The sequence below is a fragment of the Sphaerodactylus townsendi genome, linkage group LG04 (assembly GCF_021028975.2).
Source record: "Sphaerodactylus townsendi isolate TG3544 linkage group LG04, MPM_Stown_v2.3, whole genome shotgun sequence".
In the NCBI taxonomy this organism is placed as follows: domain Eukaryota; kingdom Metazoa; phylum Chordata; class Lepidosauria; order Squamata; family Sphaerodactylidae; genus Sphaerodactylus; species Sphaerodactylus townsendi.
In genome coordinates this window covers 100,672,031-100,688,372 of record NC_059428.1, presented here as the reverse complement: position 1 = coordinate 100,688,372, position 16,342 = coordinate 100,672,031, and the positions used below count along the sequence as shown (strand labels likewise).

Here is a 16,342-nt window from a genome sequence, read left to right as displayed (position 1 = left end):
ATTTCTGCCTTCAGTTCTACTGTGCAATTATGCCTTGCAAGGGAAGCTGGCACCCTCAATCCTCAACACTTGTGGCAAATACTAAATTTAATCCTGCGATTCTGAATGATAAGTACATACTGGATTCATAGAACTCTCTTCCCTTTTAAGCTTTAGTATTTTTCAGTAACAATCTGCCAGCATCTAGAGCTTTACATCCTACAACCTAATTACCAGTTAATGGTGCTCCATGAAAGTTCTGTGCTCCTTGATAGCCATCTGACATTGTCTCTGTTGGATAGCTTTCAGCAGGCCACCGATGGGAAATGTTTGAGTTTGAATTATTAAGTTTCAGTTCTTGCATCTCGTGCTGTTAGAGAGAAAGTCAGAATGTAAAGGAAACAATAATACAACGATATAAAGTACTAATGCCTTTGTAGAACTGAAGGAAAAAGGAAGCCAAATGAAAGTGTAACACTACAATCACCTAAACTGCTCTGAAATGTGTTTAAATCTCTGCTACTGCTAGAGTTTGGAGACTTGGAAAATTTGGAACTACAATTTAAAATAAGCAATTTCATTTAATTCAACCATGTTGGAATGAAGTATGTTCCAGATGCATTTCTGGAATTTGCACTGAGTATAAACTTCTTGAGAATCTGATGGACTTAAATGAAGATAAACTGCACAGCAAAATATGGGCTCACAATATATACAGCGTTGTGTGATTCAGTTATATTTACCTTGATAGATTCTACTTGCTGACAGAGCATCTGAAGTAGAGATTTTTGGTCCTCTGCCCAGCGAGGAGGAGTTTTGGGAGAGAACTGAAAAAAATGGTTAGGCATTTAGACCAGGTAAAGGAAGATGCTACCTTCTGCACTTCTTACAATTTCTTATTTCCCATAACGAGTTTCCACTACAATCATGCTCCTTCAATAATCTAGAGCAATAGATCAAGGAGTGTAATCCAAGCTGTTCACAGCCAGAAACAAACGACCAGAAAACTGTCAAACCTTATCACTGCAGAGAAGGGGAATGAGAACTGCCTATGTAACGCACATAAAACACTTCTTTCTCTAGAATGAAAAATTCAATTTAGTCAGCAAAAAAAGTAACCAGCTCACAATACCCTCCATCCACACTGTGGATGCTATTATTTTTGGCCAACATACCTTGTAGCTTTTACTTGGAGACAGTGAGAATTTTGTGGGTGATGGTGTAGAATGTTTAATTTCCATTTCAGCTGGATGGTTTAAGTCATTGTTTAAGGCAGAACTCCTTTCTTCACCGTTGTCCCCAAGTTCTTGCAATACCCCTTCTAACATCTCCTTAACCGTTTCTACAGATACAGGTAACTAAAAGAAAATTTCAAAGTACACAGGATTTTAGAAATCACTTTACACTGGACAACTGTATTTTGGCCTGCTAACTATATGTTCTGCCTGTACTTAAACATTGCTGGGATTTCAGAGCCAACCACTTTGTTTCAATAATAAATTAAACTGAAGTGGCATTCAAATTAGAAAATTTAAAAACAAGGGTTGCTTGTGAACCAACTCAAATTTCTATCCCCACATACTCAATATTAATGCTGGAACTGATTGGGATGGAAATTTTAATTGGTTCACAAGTAAAGATTTAAAATAGACACTTATAGTTTAGAAGAACTACATTCAACTTTTTTTCTAATATGTTTAATATTCAAAGTATTAGTTTCAGTGTACTATTACAGTATACTATTAGTGATTACCACTTTGTTACGTAGAGTTTACTTTGAAAATAAGGCTAATTCAAATTATGAACCTTTTCCATTACTGAGGTATCTGTGCAGCTTTCATCAATTATCTTTATGAGATAGTCTCTGCTTTTCTTTAGACAATTCCTGCATTCTTCTTGTTCTTCTGGTGACATACCATCATTGTCCATCTCTTCAGCTTTCCTCTGGAAAATCTACCAAAAAGAACAAGAGACTTGAGAAGGCAGCTTTTAAAGGATATGGGAAGATACCTGAAGTAATTCAGTACTTACCAGGGCAAGATTCCAGTATGAGACAACGTTTTTAATAGCTTCAAATGCTTGCATAGCATCATCTGTTTTTCCATCAACAGCGTCCAATATAGCAAATGCTATGTGTGCCTCCTCTTGATATCCTTCAACGTGGGAAGCCTGAAGGAGAAGAATTTAAAATGAAAAGCTATGCTAATTATATAATACTTAACTTCAAACTCACAACTGTTAATATATAATGGGACAAATTGAAAAAGTGGATCCCTTTCAAGATATAAAATTAATAGGAAGACTAAAATAATTTTGAATTTTTAAAAAAGCAGGAAGAAGAAATTATTAACATTACAGGTTGAGATGTTACCTGAAATCTAGTTAACCATTTGGGAATAAACTTGACTGGAGAAAATGAAGCATTATTTAAAGTTCATTTAAAAAGCATATGGATGAAGGTAACAAGACAATATGCAAAGATAGTCCAAGCAAAAAATGTCATGATTACGAAAAAATTCCACTGTAGAAGTTTTACAAGTCAAGAAAAAGAGAGGACGTCTAGCAGCATCTAATATTAACAACCTGATCCAAACAGGGCTGGTGGGCGACAACAGCACTGCTCTGGTGCTGCCTTGCCCCCTCCAAAAGGCTTTCCCACAGCACAGGAAGCCCAAAATTCCCCACAGGGAAGAACAGAGCTATACCACCATAGGGAAGAACAGAGACTCGCCACCTCTGCCAGCAGTTCCACCAGTGCACAGGGCCTACTGGGCTCTGGAGGCCAACTAAGGTTAGCCTTCCCCCCTGGAACGCCACAGGCCAGGTTTTTGTGCTGGTGGGCCTGGGTCCGCCTGCAGCCGCCTGGTCAAATTGCCCCTCTGCCAGCACAAAATAGCTTGCATCAGTGGGTGTGCTATCACTTTCTGCCCATTGTCCACATATATTGTATCTAACTGATTTCTATATATAAGGCTCCTTTTCGAATATTTATCTCGTTTGTGAATATTTTCATTCATCCCTTGTGAAATACTACGAAGAACTGACACTAACAGCTTACAAGTTTGAAATGACTCCAGTTAATAAATAAGAAACATATGAGTGCTCAGTGTGGAAGGGGACCTCCCTTCTTTTCCTGTGATTTCCCCTCTACCTTACCCACCTGCCAGATCCTTCTGTTTTCCTGTTTTGCACCTACACAGTTCTTCCTCCACTACATTCACCTTTCCTAACCCTTTTACTTGTCTGGACTTCCTTGCTGGAGCTCCTTCTAGAAATAGGCTAATTCTTTATGGTCAAGAATTTTAAAAAAATCAATACGAAACAAACACTGTTGGTAAGAAGATTCAAATGCACACTGAAACAGAATTTTCCTTTTGTAGTTCTATATTTCTCAAGTTGCTTTTAAGAGTATCATTACTAGTTGCCACCATCTTTTATTACCTGAATATCTTCACTGTGAAAATGCTTGAACAAAGGATTAACAGGCTCAGGAATGCTTTTCTTTTTCTTGATTGTCTCAAGCATTGGCAAAACTTTTTTCCAATAATACACACTGCGTCCAATGTATTCCCTTTGGTCATAAAAAGAATTAAGGCTACAGCCCTGCAAAGTAACACAGTGGAAATTAAATGTTTGTTAATCTGGCAACAATTCACATTTCTCTTTCTGACATTATGCCAATGTTACTAGTTTTAGTTTGCGCTCCTAGGATTTTTATGTACGTATATTAATGGCTTAACAGTATTTTAATTTTTTCCAATTATCTCATTAAAGGAAGCCATCTTGCATTTCGATTCTTCAGAAAGCCAACATACACATTTTTGAAAGTGAATGAACACATTTAGTGCTCAGAACTCAGACAGACATGATTCACTTTTGCTGTCTGGAAGCCAAAGGAGACTCCCACATAATCTCTCTAGACAAGTTCTAAATTCTTACAGTCTTTTACAGAAGAAGGTAACTAGCAACTGCTTTTTAACTTTGTTTACCCCACCAATATTTACTTGCAATTTTAGATTACAATATAAATACAAGTATTAAGTTAACTTCGTAGTTCAAAGTAAGTAATAATGGCATTTGCCAACTGTAAACCTATTTCTTTACACAATATACAAGAATATATTAATAAAACTTACAGAAGGAAAAACAGAAAAGCATGTACAAAACAATAAAAATTAAAGATAAAATATTAACTGTTTAGAATTATTTTCACACACTTAAGTTTTACAGTGATTTTCTGGCAAAAGATTTAAATGGACTCTAATCAACACTCAGCAATTCTGCTTCATCTTGTACTAGAAATGTACGGACAGACATGATTGAATTAATGCACATTTGGGTGATAAAAACACAAAACCATCTTGTAAAAACCCAACAAACCGTTTTAAGAAGACTTTTTGCCCAGTGGATAATTAGAGCTGGCTGAAGTCCATGTTTTCCCAAGGCTCTTAGGTTGCTTATTTCATGCTGGACTCTAAGCCTCATTTTTGCTGCTGTCCCAGGCCTGAAAGAGAGCATTTATACAGGATAAGGTCCGCTGTACAATACTATTGAGTTCTTCTGACAAACCGTCCCATGTAAAATAATGCTAATAGTTTACAGAAATTACGCTACAAAGAAAACTCCTACAACTGATATTAAAAGTCTGGCCAAAAAAGTTCTACCTAACACAGAGAATAAGAACATGAAAGAAACCTCTGATAGCCCCTGTCTGCTTTGTACACTCAGCACAGGAAAATTTAAGGACACATCCCTCAATGTAAAAAAGGATCAATGAAATGGCAAGTGATTAAGACAAACTTTGTAGACAGGCCACAAAGCATTCAAAAAGAGTAACAGTTACACTTACACAGCCCGTTTGTGAACAAGGTTATAAACAGCATCCCACCAATCTCTCTGCCTGTCAGTACAAAGTTGTTTGCATACAGGCAACGGCAGAAACTGAGGCTGGTATACAGTGTACAGAGTGTTATACTTCTCGGTTTCCTGGGACTGCAAATGGCTGGCAAATATCACTCCAAGTAGAAATACCTGTTCGACACAAAACACATATTAAGTCATATAGCAAAGTAAAAACTCAATGCCTGAAAGTTCAGTTTTAAGGGTTTTCTTACTTCCAGGTCCAGTATGCAAACTGATTCAGGAGCATTGGTCTCAAGCCTTGATGTTTCCTGAGGCAAATGAAAAATCTGCTTTAGCCACTTGCGAATGGCTTGCAAAGTTGACATGGATCTCCACTGCAGACCAAGCCATGTAAGGTGCTGGAGACTGCCACTGTGCAACCGAATGGCACCTAAGGACCAGCATAAACGGATTTACTTTCAAAAACATCAAATTCCTCAATGCTGCATTAAGAAACAGCAAACCACATTTGGACTCTAGCTGCAAAATTTTTACTCACAGAAGCAATTGCTTAATCAAATGCATCAAAAGGGACCAACAAACTTTCAGCAGGATACAAAGATGCCATTCCTCTGGTGAAACAGTAGCTTTATTGGCAGAATGGCACTTTTGTGGACAGAATATGGGAGGGAGATTTTTGCCAACTCCTCTCTTCCCAGACCCTTAGCATGCTTTCTTCCCCTGCCATTCCTAAGGGGTCCTTGACACCCAAGAGCAGACTCTGCAGGTACTCAAAGAATTGCTGGAAGGTGATTGTCAACTGTTTTAAGATCCAACCTAAGCTTTTCTCTATGGTTGTGCACCCGGATGCAGTTGAGCCAGGAAATGCCCCCCCCCCCCGCCCCCCGCCCCCCGCTATCCAGGCAGAACCAAATAGCCCAAGCTGAAAAAATGCTGGAAAATGAGCTTCAGGGGTGGTTGGGGCAGCCAACTGAGCTGCATGCAGAGGCTGGCTCTGCCAATCCCTGCATCCAGGTTGGCGACTCAGAATGTTTCTGGTTCAGATTTTTAACCCCAACCCCCCCCCCCCCCAATTAAAAAAAACGACCATGGAGGCTCAGCTTATTTGAAAATTTCTGGGACTTTTAAAGCAGAAACCAGATACCAAAAAATGGTCACATCCCTATTTTTTTCTCCCCACTTCCGCAGGTTCTTAAAACTTGGGTGTGGCCATAGCCTGCAGATTTGATGACCTGCCACGGTGAGTATCAAACCAGGCTGTTCCAGCTCTATCAGCTGGATGTAACCCATTATTAACACTGGTGCACAGACATCATCTGCTATCAAAGTATGATATATGTGCTTCATATTTAGTCTAAGATATTATCCAACAAAATGATCTACATTTCAACATAAACCCTGTATCAGTTGGTATCATACACATGTTTGTGGAACCCAAATAATTTCGAATTGATGCATGGAATCTCTGCTCAGGACAAAGAAGACAGATATTCCTGAAACAGGTACCCCAGTTTCAACCTAACAGCAAGATAATTCCTTCTTGCCTAGGCATGTTTATTGACTTCTGTCAGCCAATATATCCCAGTCGTGCGGAGTGTATCCTTCAGTCTGAAAAAATGTTCTGTTCACATTAATGTCCCATGGAAGTTCCCCCCATATTTTATTCTTATAAAAGATGATTCCACTAATGCCTTCATTACCTGTCCAACTTTTTGTTAGTATCTATGAAGGCCTGAGTGGTCTTGAATTCTGTGAATGTCTTGTGCAACATACAATCTACTTGGGTAGGAATTTAGGATTCTCAAACCTCTTACCAATATCATATCTCGTTAGCTCCATGTTTTCTGGTGCTTGTACACCAACATTTCGGATATCATCAGTACCAAGGAGGGAACTCTTTCTACAAGCGTCAGTCCCAAACAGTGCATCAAATAAGACAGACTGCCCACTCTTGTTTGCAAATGATTCAACAATCTCCTTGAAGAAGTCTTGCTTGCCATGACAAAGGTTTAGCAGCATGTGGCCTGAAACAGAAGATATAATATTACCAAGGGCAGCAGGACCAAGTTACTGCTTAATAAAGAAAGACTTTAAAAAGATTTATTACAATGTACTAGCTCCCAATTGCATTTTTAAAAAATGAAATACCAAGCCCTTTTGATTGCAGAGTTACAAAAGAGAGAGGTACTGGCTGCACATAAAAGGGATAGAAACTTAAAATGAAAACTGGGAACTAGTGTACTGTTGCAACAGAGACTATAACAGTGTAACAGCGACACAGTTTTTACTTTTGTAATGCCTGAAAAAATCCCTCTGGGTTCAGGGAGCAAAATGGCTGCCATGAGGCAAGGATGGTGCAGGGAAAACTGCCATGTGGACATTCCACTGACATCTACACAAAACTGTTTGTGTGGAAACAAGCCAGGATGTATAATTCCAACTCACTGAATTCATACACTGCTTGGGCATATCTACTTAATGCCAACAGTTTTCATTTTAAAACAAATTTCAATTTTTACTCTTATTACCAGATTGGCTTTGTCGGTCGCAAGCTAACGTTTCCAACTTCGCTTGTTCAGCTTGATCTCCTTTTATTAGTTTTGCCTTTGGTCTGGGAACCTGGTAGGGAGTACACAAACATAAAGTATTCGATTTGCACTAAAAGGTACTCCAAGCTTAATAAGAACACATTGTAAAGAGGTTATAAAAATAGTTTTATACAATATGGCTTCATACAACATTGAACTACGCTCAGTAATGCAAAATTAAAAATAAGGTGCTTAACTTGAGATTCATATCACAGATGCATGATGCAAAATGACTGCAATGGATTCTCAATCTTCAAAAAAAGAGGGAAAACTTGTATTTTGAACATTCAGTCTTTCCAAAAACAAGACGACAGCGATATAACATTTAAAAATTAGGCCATGGGCACATCTGATGCAAAATCAAGAAAAAGGGAGGCTGAATGCTTTGCTTCAACCTGCCTAATCAATTGGCACAAACCTACAAAGAAAATGTGCACAAATCAATTAAAAGCATTCTGCCAGCCTCAGCAGCAGAGCTAGCAGAAGGCAAGGAAACCGATGCCAGAAGTCACAGAACACAATGAGGCAGCAGCTATAAAGCATCACTGTGGCCCTCTGGCAGAGAACACTACAGCTGGAATGACACTCTGTGCAAGCAGTGTCTGCTAGGTGAACTTCAGGTGAGCAGCAAATTTCACAGCTGAGCTAATTAGGTATCCACAGATAGCTGACTCTTGATTTCTCTTGTGTTTTTAGCTCTAGACCCTTGTACTGTTGACAAGCCCACTTCCCCACCAAAACAGACTTACCATTTTAAGAGTTGATGGGAGTGTTGAGGAAGCATCCCTTTTGCATTTACTACAAAAGTACAGCACAAGTAGTATCGACCAAAAAGACAAGCATGTCAAAAACAATGCATGCTGCTGAAAACAGCCTACCTGAAAAGCTATAAGGTAACACAATGCTGCCAATTCATAAACTGCTCTCCACTGCACTTCACTTTGCTGGGCCATTTTTAAGAGCAGAGTTCCAGCATGCATGTAGAAGTGGCCCCTCATTTCCAGGAAGGTTACAGACAGCTCATCATCCCTGGTTACATGTTGTTTCACTGAATAAAGTGTATGATCAAAGCTACAAGACAAAGTGTTCATTAGCATCAATACCAGTCTCAGGGATCAGTACTCACTGCTGCAAACAGAGCACACTGGTACATATACTAAAGCAAAATGGTTGATTTTGTTTTCTTTGCCTTTTGCCCCTTGTTGCTCCTCTGCTAAGCTTTCCACAGACAAAAGAGCAAAGAAGGGGAGGTGGGGGTGGATGGTCCCAACACTTCAAATGAATGTTGAGGTTTTTATGAAAACACAAGAACCTGAGCCTCACCAAAACAGGCATAATTAGAAGAGTTCTGTCTTGATCGAGAGGAAACTCTAACCTCCCCTGCCCCACCAACTCCAGTGCTACATGGGTAGCTTTTGCTCACCTAGCCTCAAACCTTTACAGGCTACCATTGTAGCACAGTCATCGTGACTGAAAAGATTCAAATCTAGGTGAGAAAGAAGCTGAGAGACATAATGTAACACATATTCCCCAACCAGAGGTCGTAAGTAATTACAGAATGACAAACACTGTTAGGGTCTCTGCTTCTCTCTTCCCCTCCCACGTGTTCTTGGGTGAATGACCTTCAATCCTCACCAATTCTCCCCACTCCCGATATTTGAGCTTCAAAATAGTCTTATCGTTTTATGTTCCATTTCAAAATATAGGGGTTTGGAAGATAAACTGCCTTTCCCTTCTCCATTCACTACACTGCTTCAAAACTTCATGGCTCCTAGAGGGCAAGAATCATACACTTCTTTCTTGGGTCGTCATTTTGTTTTAAGCCCATAGCCTGCTTTTCTGTATCATTCAGAAAACTGTGCTTTGTGAGTGGTCTCATTCCAGGGAGAGGCGGGGGAAGGTCACGTTTACTAATAAAAGGAGAGATGATAAAATGAAAATACCTTTCGAGGGATTCTCTGCTCTCTTTCACATCTCTGTTTGAAAGCATCATTGCAACCAGATTAGAGTATGCCAACAATAGATCCCGGTGGGTTCTTTTCCAATTAGCTTTATCAGACTCAGAATTTTTTATACATTCCAGATATTCCTAGAAGGAATGATTCAAAGACTAGGTCAGTTATGAAACGTCTGTCATTATTTATTATGCAAAGTAGACAGATAAATATGAAATATATTCATCCTGTAGCATTTTTTGAAATTGAAGCAGATGCTGCTGACATGAACACTCAACAGTGTAGGCAACTAAGTAAAAACTGTCCTGTATATACAAATGAAGAGACTTTATGACAGGATTATATTACATTAAGGATATTTTAATCAGTACACCAATACAGCCCAGTCCTCTGAAGGAACAATCCTTAATTTGAAAAGTAAGACCAGGTGATGGTGAGGAAATTGCTTTCTCCTAAGACCCCTGATTACATGTGCATACTGAGGCAGTGTTGGCCATCTTAAGGCAATGTTCCACCTAATGTATGTGCTTTAGACTGACAGTTTGGATTAGATATGAAGGACCATGAATGGAAAATAGCTACTAGTGCTATTCCATAAAGCTCAACAGTAAAACAGTTGTTCTGAAGCCTCCGCTTATGCAATAGAAATGCAACTTCATACTTTATTTATCTTGCACAGAGGTACCACTGAATGGTAGAAAAGTCTTCTACACATAGAAAGGCATATGTTGGAGCAACACCATACAGGCATGCTGTAGGCACACATGAATTGCTAGTCCCAAATAATGGTCAAAAAGCTCTGCCAACGCATGATTTGAAGACTTGTTTAACCTTTACTGAAGTGGGCTCGCTATAATACTTCAGAATCCCTGCCCTAAAGACAAAGCCCAATATAGAAGCAATGCAACAGAAAATCCCCCTTAATAACACAACTAAACAAACCTTAAGAGTCTGTACAACACACAAGCACCATTCCAAGCTTGACTGTAAAAAATTATTTCTCTCTGCTTCCCGACAATGTGCCACAGCATCCCTTAGTCTTTTATTGGACACGTATAGCTTTACTAGTCTGATGTTAACATATATGTCATCTGGTCTGGCATACAATTCAGACTGAATCAAATCAAAAAGCTGATTCCAACCATCTTCCCCACTGCAATCCAACAGACGCTCCTAAAAGAAAACAGTAAAAATATTACTTCTATTTGTTTACAAAGTTTGTATCCTGCCTTTCTGAATTACATGGGTGCTAACAACTTAAAACATGCACAATAATCAACTTCACTCCAAACACACACCATTAAAAGAATTAAACAGTTAAAATACATATAACACATAAAGACAGCAATTAAAACATTGGTAAGGAAGCATAGATCACTGAAGAAATGCCAAATGAAACAAAAGTTTTCAGGCACTTGTGAAAGATGGCAACAGAAGGGGACAGACAAATCTCCATGGGAGAGTCTTCCAGAGCTTTGGCATCATGACCAGGGTGGGCTGCCATCCATCTAATCTCAGATGGTGGAGCACTTGAAGCAAGGTCTCCAAATATGACTATATTGGTCAGACAGGTTCATAAGGGAGAAGGTGGTCCTTGGTCTCAAACCATGTAGTGCTTTGACGGTCAAAATCAGTACCTTGAACTGTGCCCTGAACACCTAACAGCAGCCCCATATAAAGTGGATTGCAATAACCTAATCTAGCTTTAACCAGTGCAGGAATCAGTGATCAGATCTTTTATGTCCAGGAAAGGCCACAGCTGGCTAACCAGTAAAAGGCACTCTTGGCCACAGTTACTCTCTACTTATTCAGCAATGGACCTGGGTCCAAGAGCACCCCAGACTACAGACCAATTCTTTCAAGGTGAGTGCAACCCCATCCGGAACAGGTGACAATTTAATTCCTGGGTCAGGCCTTGCACTCCCCAGCAGCACTCATGTCTTGTTGGAATTCAGCTTGTTTTATGTATCCTTGTTCAAAGATGAGCCTTTCCAATATCCATGAAGTCTGAAGAGCAAGGGACCATCCTGCAGAGCAAGGGACCATCAAGAACCCCAAGGGCCAAAATGGCAAAAAAGCTGCCCTAATGCTAGCAGAAAGCAACCTGGCAGCTAACTCATGGTCAGGAATCTCCATTTATCATTTAACTTGAACTGACAAACTACATTTTGTAGTTGCCTAACATCAGAATTGCAAACCATATTCAAACTGTGATTTGGAAATCTGGCTAGAAGCAAAACAACAAAACTATACAATGTTGGTTCAGACAGGAAGAAGAGGATGAGAGAGGACAGAAGAAATGTATGTCTAAGATTCACTTAATTGATTGATGCCAGCCATGGCTTTGTAAGGTATGAGAATATATTTTGAAATACAGAAGAGATTTGTTTTATATCAAAATTTATTTCTTAAATCTCAATAGAAGCCTCACTGAAGTTACAAATAAAATAATTTTTTTACCTTCAATCGGAAAATGGAAGGGCTTCCAGGAAACAGTTTGGTCGCTCTGTCGACCCAGTATTTTGCTCTTCCATCAATAATATCAGTGCTGCATAACAGCTCTGCAATCTTCAACACAAGATCTTTCTGTGTTGGATTCAGTTCCACTGAACGCTAAAGTCCCAGTAAGGAAACACAGGATTAAAGTCTATACTATATGTAAATTTGCTTTACAATGGCTGAAACAAATCAGAACAGGTTAAAAGGGGCTAGGCACTTGTTTAAAATCATTCTAGCCCTTTATTTGCAATAGATGCACGTAAACACATGTGGCAAGGTGTCTAACGAACAGGTGACAATTTTGTGGTTACATCTACAAAAATTTGTGCAGTCACAGCCACTTCATACAGTATTTAGCAAGAATTTCAAAGAGCCAAGACGAATTTAGGCTCCTAGATGGAAGTGGGTTTTTTTTTAAAGTTTTAAATGAATAAAAACAATGTTGGTAGCGACTGGATTTTTACGCTTAATAACTGACCTAAGGCACAGAACTATCTAGGCACAATTCACATGGAAGCTACTTATATAAGCAAAGGGTACCCCACATCATATCATAACAAGGCCATCATTACTCTGCTATTGCTGTCCCATCAATCAGACTGATTTTTTAAAACCACAATCGAATATTTGCTTTTTAAAAAGTCAAGTTAATCGTGAACAATGCTTTAGCAATTACCAGAAAAACTGGCGTACTAATTTTGTTTTGATCATTTATTTTCGTATAGCCATCTGACAGCACACAACATTGTTTTTACACATACATACCACTAGTTTTTGAAGATTTTTTGGTTCTGATTTCCAGAAAATGGAAAAAACTGGTTTACTAAGACTATAACTCCAAAACCTTAAGTAAATCAGTGTAAAGGGAAGAAGTATCCCAGTAACATTAAGGGCCATGTCATTCTTGCACTTCCAAGATGTGTATTTACAGCTGAAGAAAACCAATAAATGTAACTCTAGGTAGCCAAATTAAAGTCATGATAACAGGGAATCGATGCCATGTTCAACTCAATTAACTTGCTGTGAAGAGATTGCATGCTGGGAGAAATTTTCAGGAGTGAACATTCTATCTGCGGCAGTTAGGGCAGTTAAGCTAAGCCTTCACACTGAGGGGATGGAAAAAAGCTCTCTCCACATACATGTGTGTAGTTACATCTGCAGACATTGTTTACTGTTCTGCTTGAACTTGAAATCTGAACCAAATGAACTGTAACTACATACAAAAAGAAGAAGAAGAGTTTGGATTTATATCCCCCCTTTCTCTCCAAAGGGGCTTACAATCTCCTTGCCCTTCCCCCCTCACAACAAACACCCTGTGAGATGGGTGGGGCTAAGAGTGCTCCAAAAAGCTGTGACTAGCCCAAGGTGACCCAGCTGGCGTGTGTGGGAGTGCACAGGCTAATCTGAATTCCCCAGAAAAACCTCCACAGCTCAAGCAGCAGAGTGGGGAATCAAACCCGGTTCCTCCAGATTAGAATGCACTTGCTCTTAACCACTACGCCACTGCTGCTCCTAACTAAGTAACTAAGTGTTACTTAGTTTAGTATGCATGGTAACAAATTCAAGCTTCAGATATATTATTTTGCTTTTGCTTGTTTCTTAAAAAACAGCCAATACTACCATAGCTAACCATTGGTAGGCCATTAATTTATAGTCAGCTGTGACCTTAGATAGAACAGATTTTATATCAGCTGGATATATGTTATATTTATAAATGCTGTTTAAATCGTTGAGGAATATTTACCTCTCAAAAATGAAAGTTTTTTAAATAGCTCTGAGTGCTTTGTGTCAACCAAATCAGAATCCATGCAGTAGCAGAGAGTTCCTCTTGCTCTACACTTGCCCAAACATTTGGACAAGCAAATAGATTACTGCGCTGAGACTGGCTTGAGACTTGCTGCCAGCTGAAAGAAAGCTGTCTAAAGGGGGGTAGGGGGACCTGAAGTGGAAAGAATTACCACACTCAGTGGAGTGGGCTTTGGAAAAAAAAGCTAAAAACATGAAAATTTTCAGATTAAAATATAAATAAAAAGGTAAAGTTTCCCCTTCAGTCGTGCTCGACCACTGTGAGCTGTGATTTTAGAGGCAAGTCTCTTTTGTGGGGTAGTTTGCCATTGCTTTCCCTGGCTATTCTTTACCCCCTAGCAATGAGCTAGTTACACATTTACCAACCAAGAAATGGATGGATGGCTGAGTTGGCTATGAGCCAGTTGCCAGGATATCTGACCCACAGGGGGCTCGAACTCCTGACCGTGTGAGTGGCAGTGCAAGCACTTAACCACTAGGCCAAGCGGCTCCTAAAATATAAATACATAATTTAAACAATGAAAGCAATATTTCACTGCCAACTGAAGCAGGCAATTATCTTACATACAAACACTGGGGTTTGTCCACTTTATCTTATCTCACATTTAGCCCACCTAATATAACTGATATACTATGTACCAGCACTGACAACCACAGACATTTACATGTGTTGAGTGGAACATTTTTCACTGAAAAGCACCACACTGGGAAATTTTTCTGCCCCATATCACTGCCTGCTTCGAAAGAAGGCTCACACAACTTGTGACCAACCAAGCCATATGCTGCACAGTAGCACCAGAGGATTAATAAACGTCTTATTTCTGTGGCTTGTTAGAAAGTATAACCATAATGGCAGCACTAATATATTGGTGGTTGACTGAATTCAGCTAGGTAGATCACATATAGATCATAACTTAGGAAGGTAGATCAAATCCAGGTTTCTGGATGATGGCAGTCTTGTTTTAAACAAAAAGTTCAGTATTAGATTATTATTTTATTAAATTTTATCCTGCTCCTCCCCTAGAATGGAAACTCAGATAAATGCTTAGGTTTAGCTAGACTGACTGGCCTTTGACAACGTTCTATAGAAGTCCAAGTGTCTTGGCAAATATTCACAAGCTCACTTAAGCTTGCTACTTCCCTTTGATACAGTAACACTGCAGGTAAAGTTCAGGGTTACTAATTTCTTACCTTGTAACACCCAATAGCTTTCTCTATATTATCTTCAGCTTCACAGAGCTGCCCCAAAAATCTATGTGCCTTGGGGTCTCTTTCTTGGACACTGAGATATGAAGATATGTACCTTCACAAAAATAACATAGAAACTTACTACAACAGCATGTAATAGCTAATCAAATTCATCTGCAACAAAGCTGAACATTGTTAATGAGTTTTATACTCTTTCTATGATTAAGCAACACATACAACACTATAAAAGTCTCATACCAGTATCCATCAAACAGAAAACTTACTAGCAGAATGAACATAAGTATCAGAAGTGTTTCAACAGTATAACTTCAAACATTTTCAAGTCACGTCTACCCTTTATCATTTTAGCATTTACTACAAAAAGCAAGAAATTAACCAAACCATACACACAAAAGGAAATCTCTTGCTGAAGCATCTATGCTTTAAGAATAAAAACCTGTTAAATTACCTTTTAGCAATGTCATATTCCTTTGCTTCATAGTATAGTTTAGCAAAAAAGAATCCCTTCATGGATTTCTAAGGACAAAGAGACATTTTTAAAGTTAACAAACTGATCAATGACTAGTTGAAAATTCCCCTTAACCTTAAAAGGTTTAGCAATAAATGCTTACAGTTGCTGGTATAGTATTGAGATTAACATAGCACTTCCCAAATACTTACTCTTTTCTGAATCAAAAAATAATGAAGGCAGCTTCCTACATTGCAAACTAGTACAATGAAATGAAATGTTGGTGGTCGAATATAATAGGGTATTTGGGGTATTTAATAATGTTCTATTTTGATGTTCTGGCAACATTTACCAAATACTTATCTCAATTTCAAAGCCTCCCTACCCCACCCTGCTCTCCTTACCACAGTGAAGGAGAGCCATGTACATTACTCCTGGGAAAGAGTTCCACAGTCCTGGTGCTGTCCCTGAGAAGACTTGGTCCCACACCTCAGACTGAGGGGTGGGTGGGTCTCAACATTTTTTTTTCCAAAGACCCAAGTGTATAATGTATACAAAAGAGGCATCACTTGAAAATCGTGGCCATAGGTTACTTAGGACTTTACGGTTAAAGCTATCACACTGAATGAGGCATGGAAACCAAGACAGAATAGCTGTTATGAGTATTTTTCGTGTATGTGTAAACATGTATATACCTATGCTCTTTCTAACATTTCTTAAGATGACACACAGTTGAGAGTCCACTCAACTGTATTTGGTTCCTTGCATTCAGCCACATATAACCAAAAAGTTGACAAAGGCAAGGCTAACATTTCACTGAATATAAACAACAGAGTTGCTGATAAGGAAGCAAACTAACTTCTGTTGGGATGGACTGTCGCTCTTCTGTGTTTTAGGAACTTTATTCCAGAGTTTAAGAGCAGAAAACTGTTCTTGCTTCTTTAATACCCAACCATCTTCAAATGCCATCAACAACTATTCTAATATGCTAATCA

General features: G+C 39.0%; 1 protein-coding gene across 3 annotated transcripts in view; it reads right to left on the bottom strand.

Moving 5' to 3' along the window:
- The window catches only part of LOC125431532 (E3 SUMO-protein ligase RanBP2-like), a 37,986-nt gene that overhangs the window by 20,646 nt on the left and 998 nt on the right, over positions 1-16,342 (bottom strand). For all 3 annotated transcript variants that reach the window (XM_048494406.1, XM_048494407.1, XM_048494408.1), the window contains exons 2-18: positions 15,348-15,415; positions 14,882-14,993; positions 11,846-11,998; positions 10,328-10,558; positions 9,374-9,519; positions 8,309-8,501; positions 7,371-7,461; positions 6,657-6,866; positions 5,094-5,272; positions 4,829-5,010; positions 4,360-4,483; positions 3,421-3,582; positions 2,011-2,148; positions 1,786-1,932; positions 1,155-1,337; positions 723-806; positions 214-349 (exon numbers count right to left, since the gene is read on the bottom strand). In XM_048494406.1, the coding sequence (XP_048350363.1) occupies positions 214-349; positions 723-806; positions 1,155-1,337; positions 1,786-1,932; positions 2,011-2,148; positions 3,421-3,582; positions 4,360-4,483; positions 4,829-5,010; positions 5,094-5,272; positions 6,657-6,866; positions 7,371-7,461; positions 8,309-8,501; positions 9,374-9,519; positions 10,328-10,558; positions 11,846-11,998; positions 14,882-14,993; positions 15,348-15,415 (2,539 nt within the window). The remainder of the gene's footprint in view (positions 1-213; positions 350-722; positions 807-1,154; positions 1,338-1,785; positions 1,933-2,010; positions 2,149-3,420; positions 3,583-4,359; positions 4,484-4,828; positions 5,011-5,093; positions 5,273-6,656; positions 6,867-7,370; positions 7,462-8,308; positions 8,502-9,373; positions 9,520-10,327; positions 10,559-11,845; positions 11,999-14,881; positions 14,994-15,347; positions 15,416-16,342) is intronic.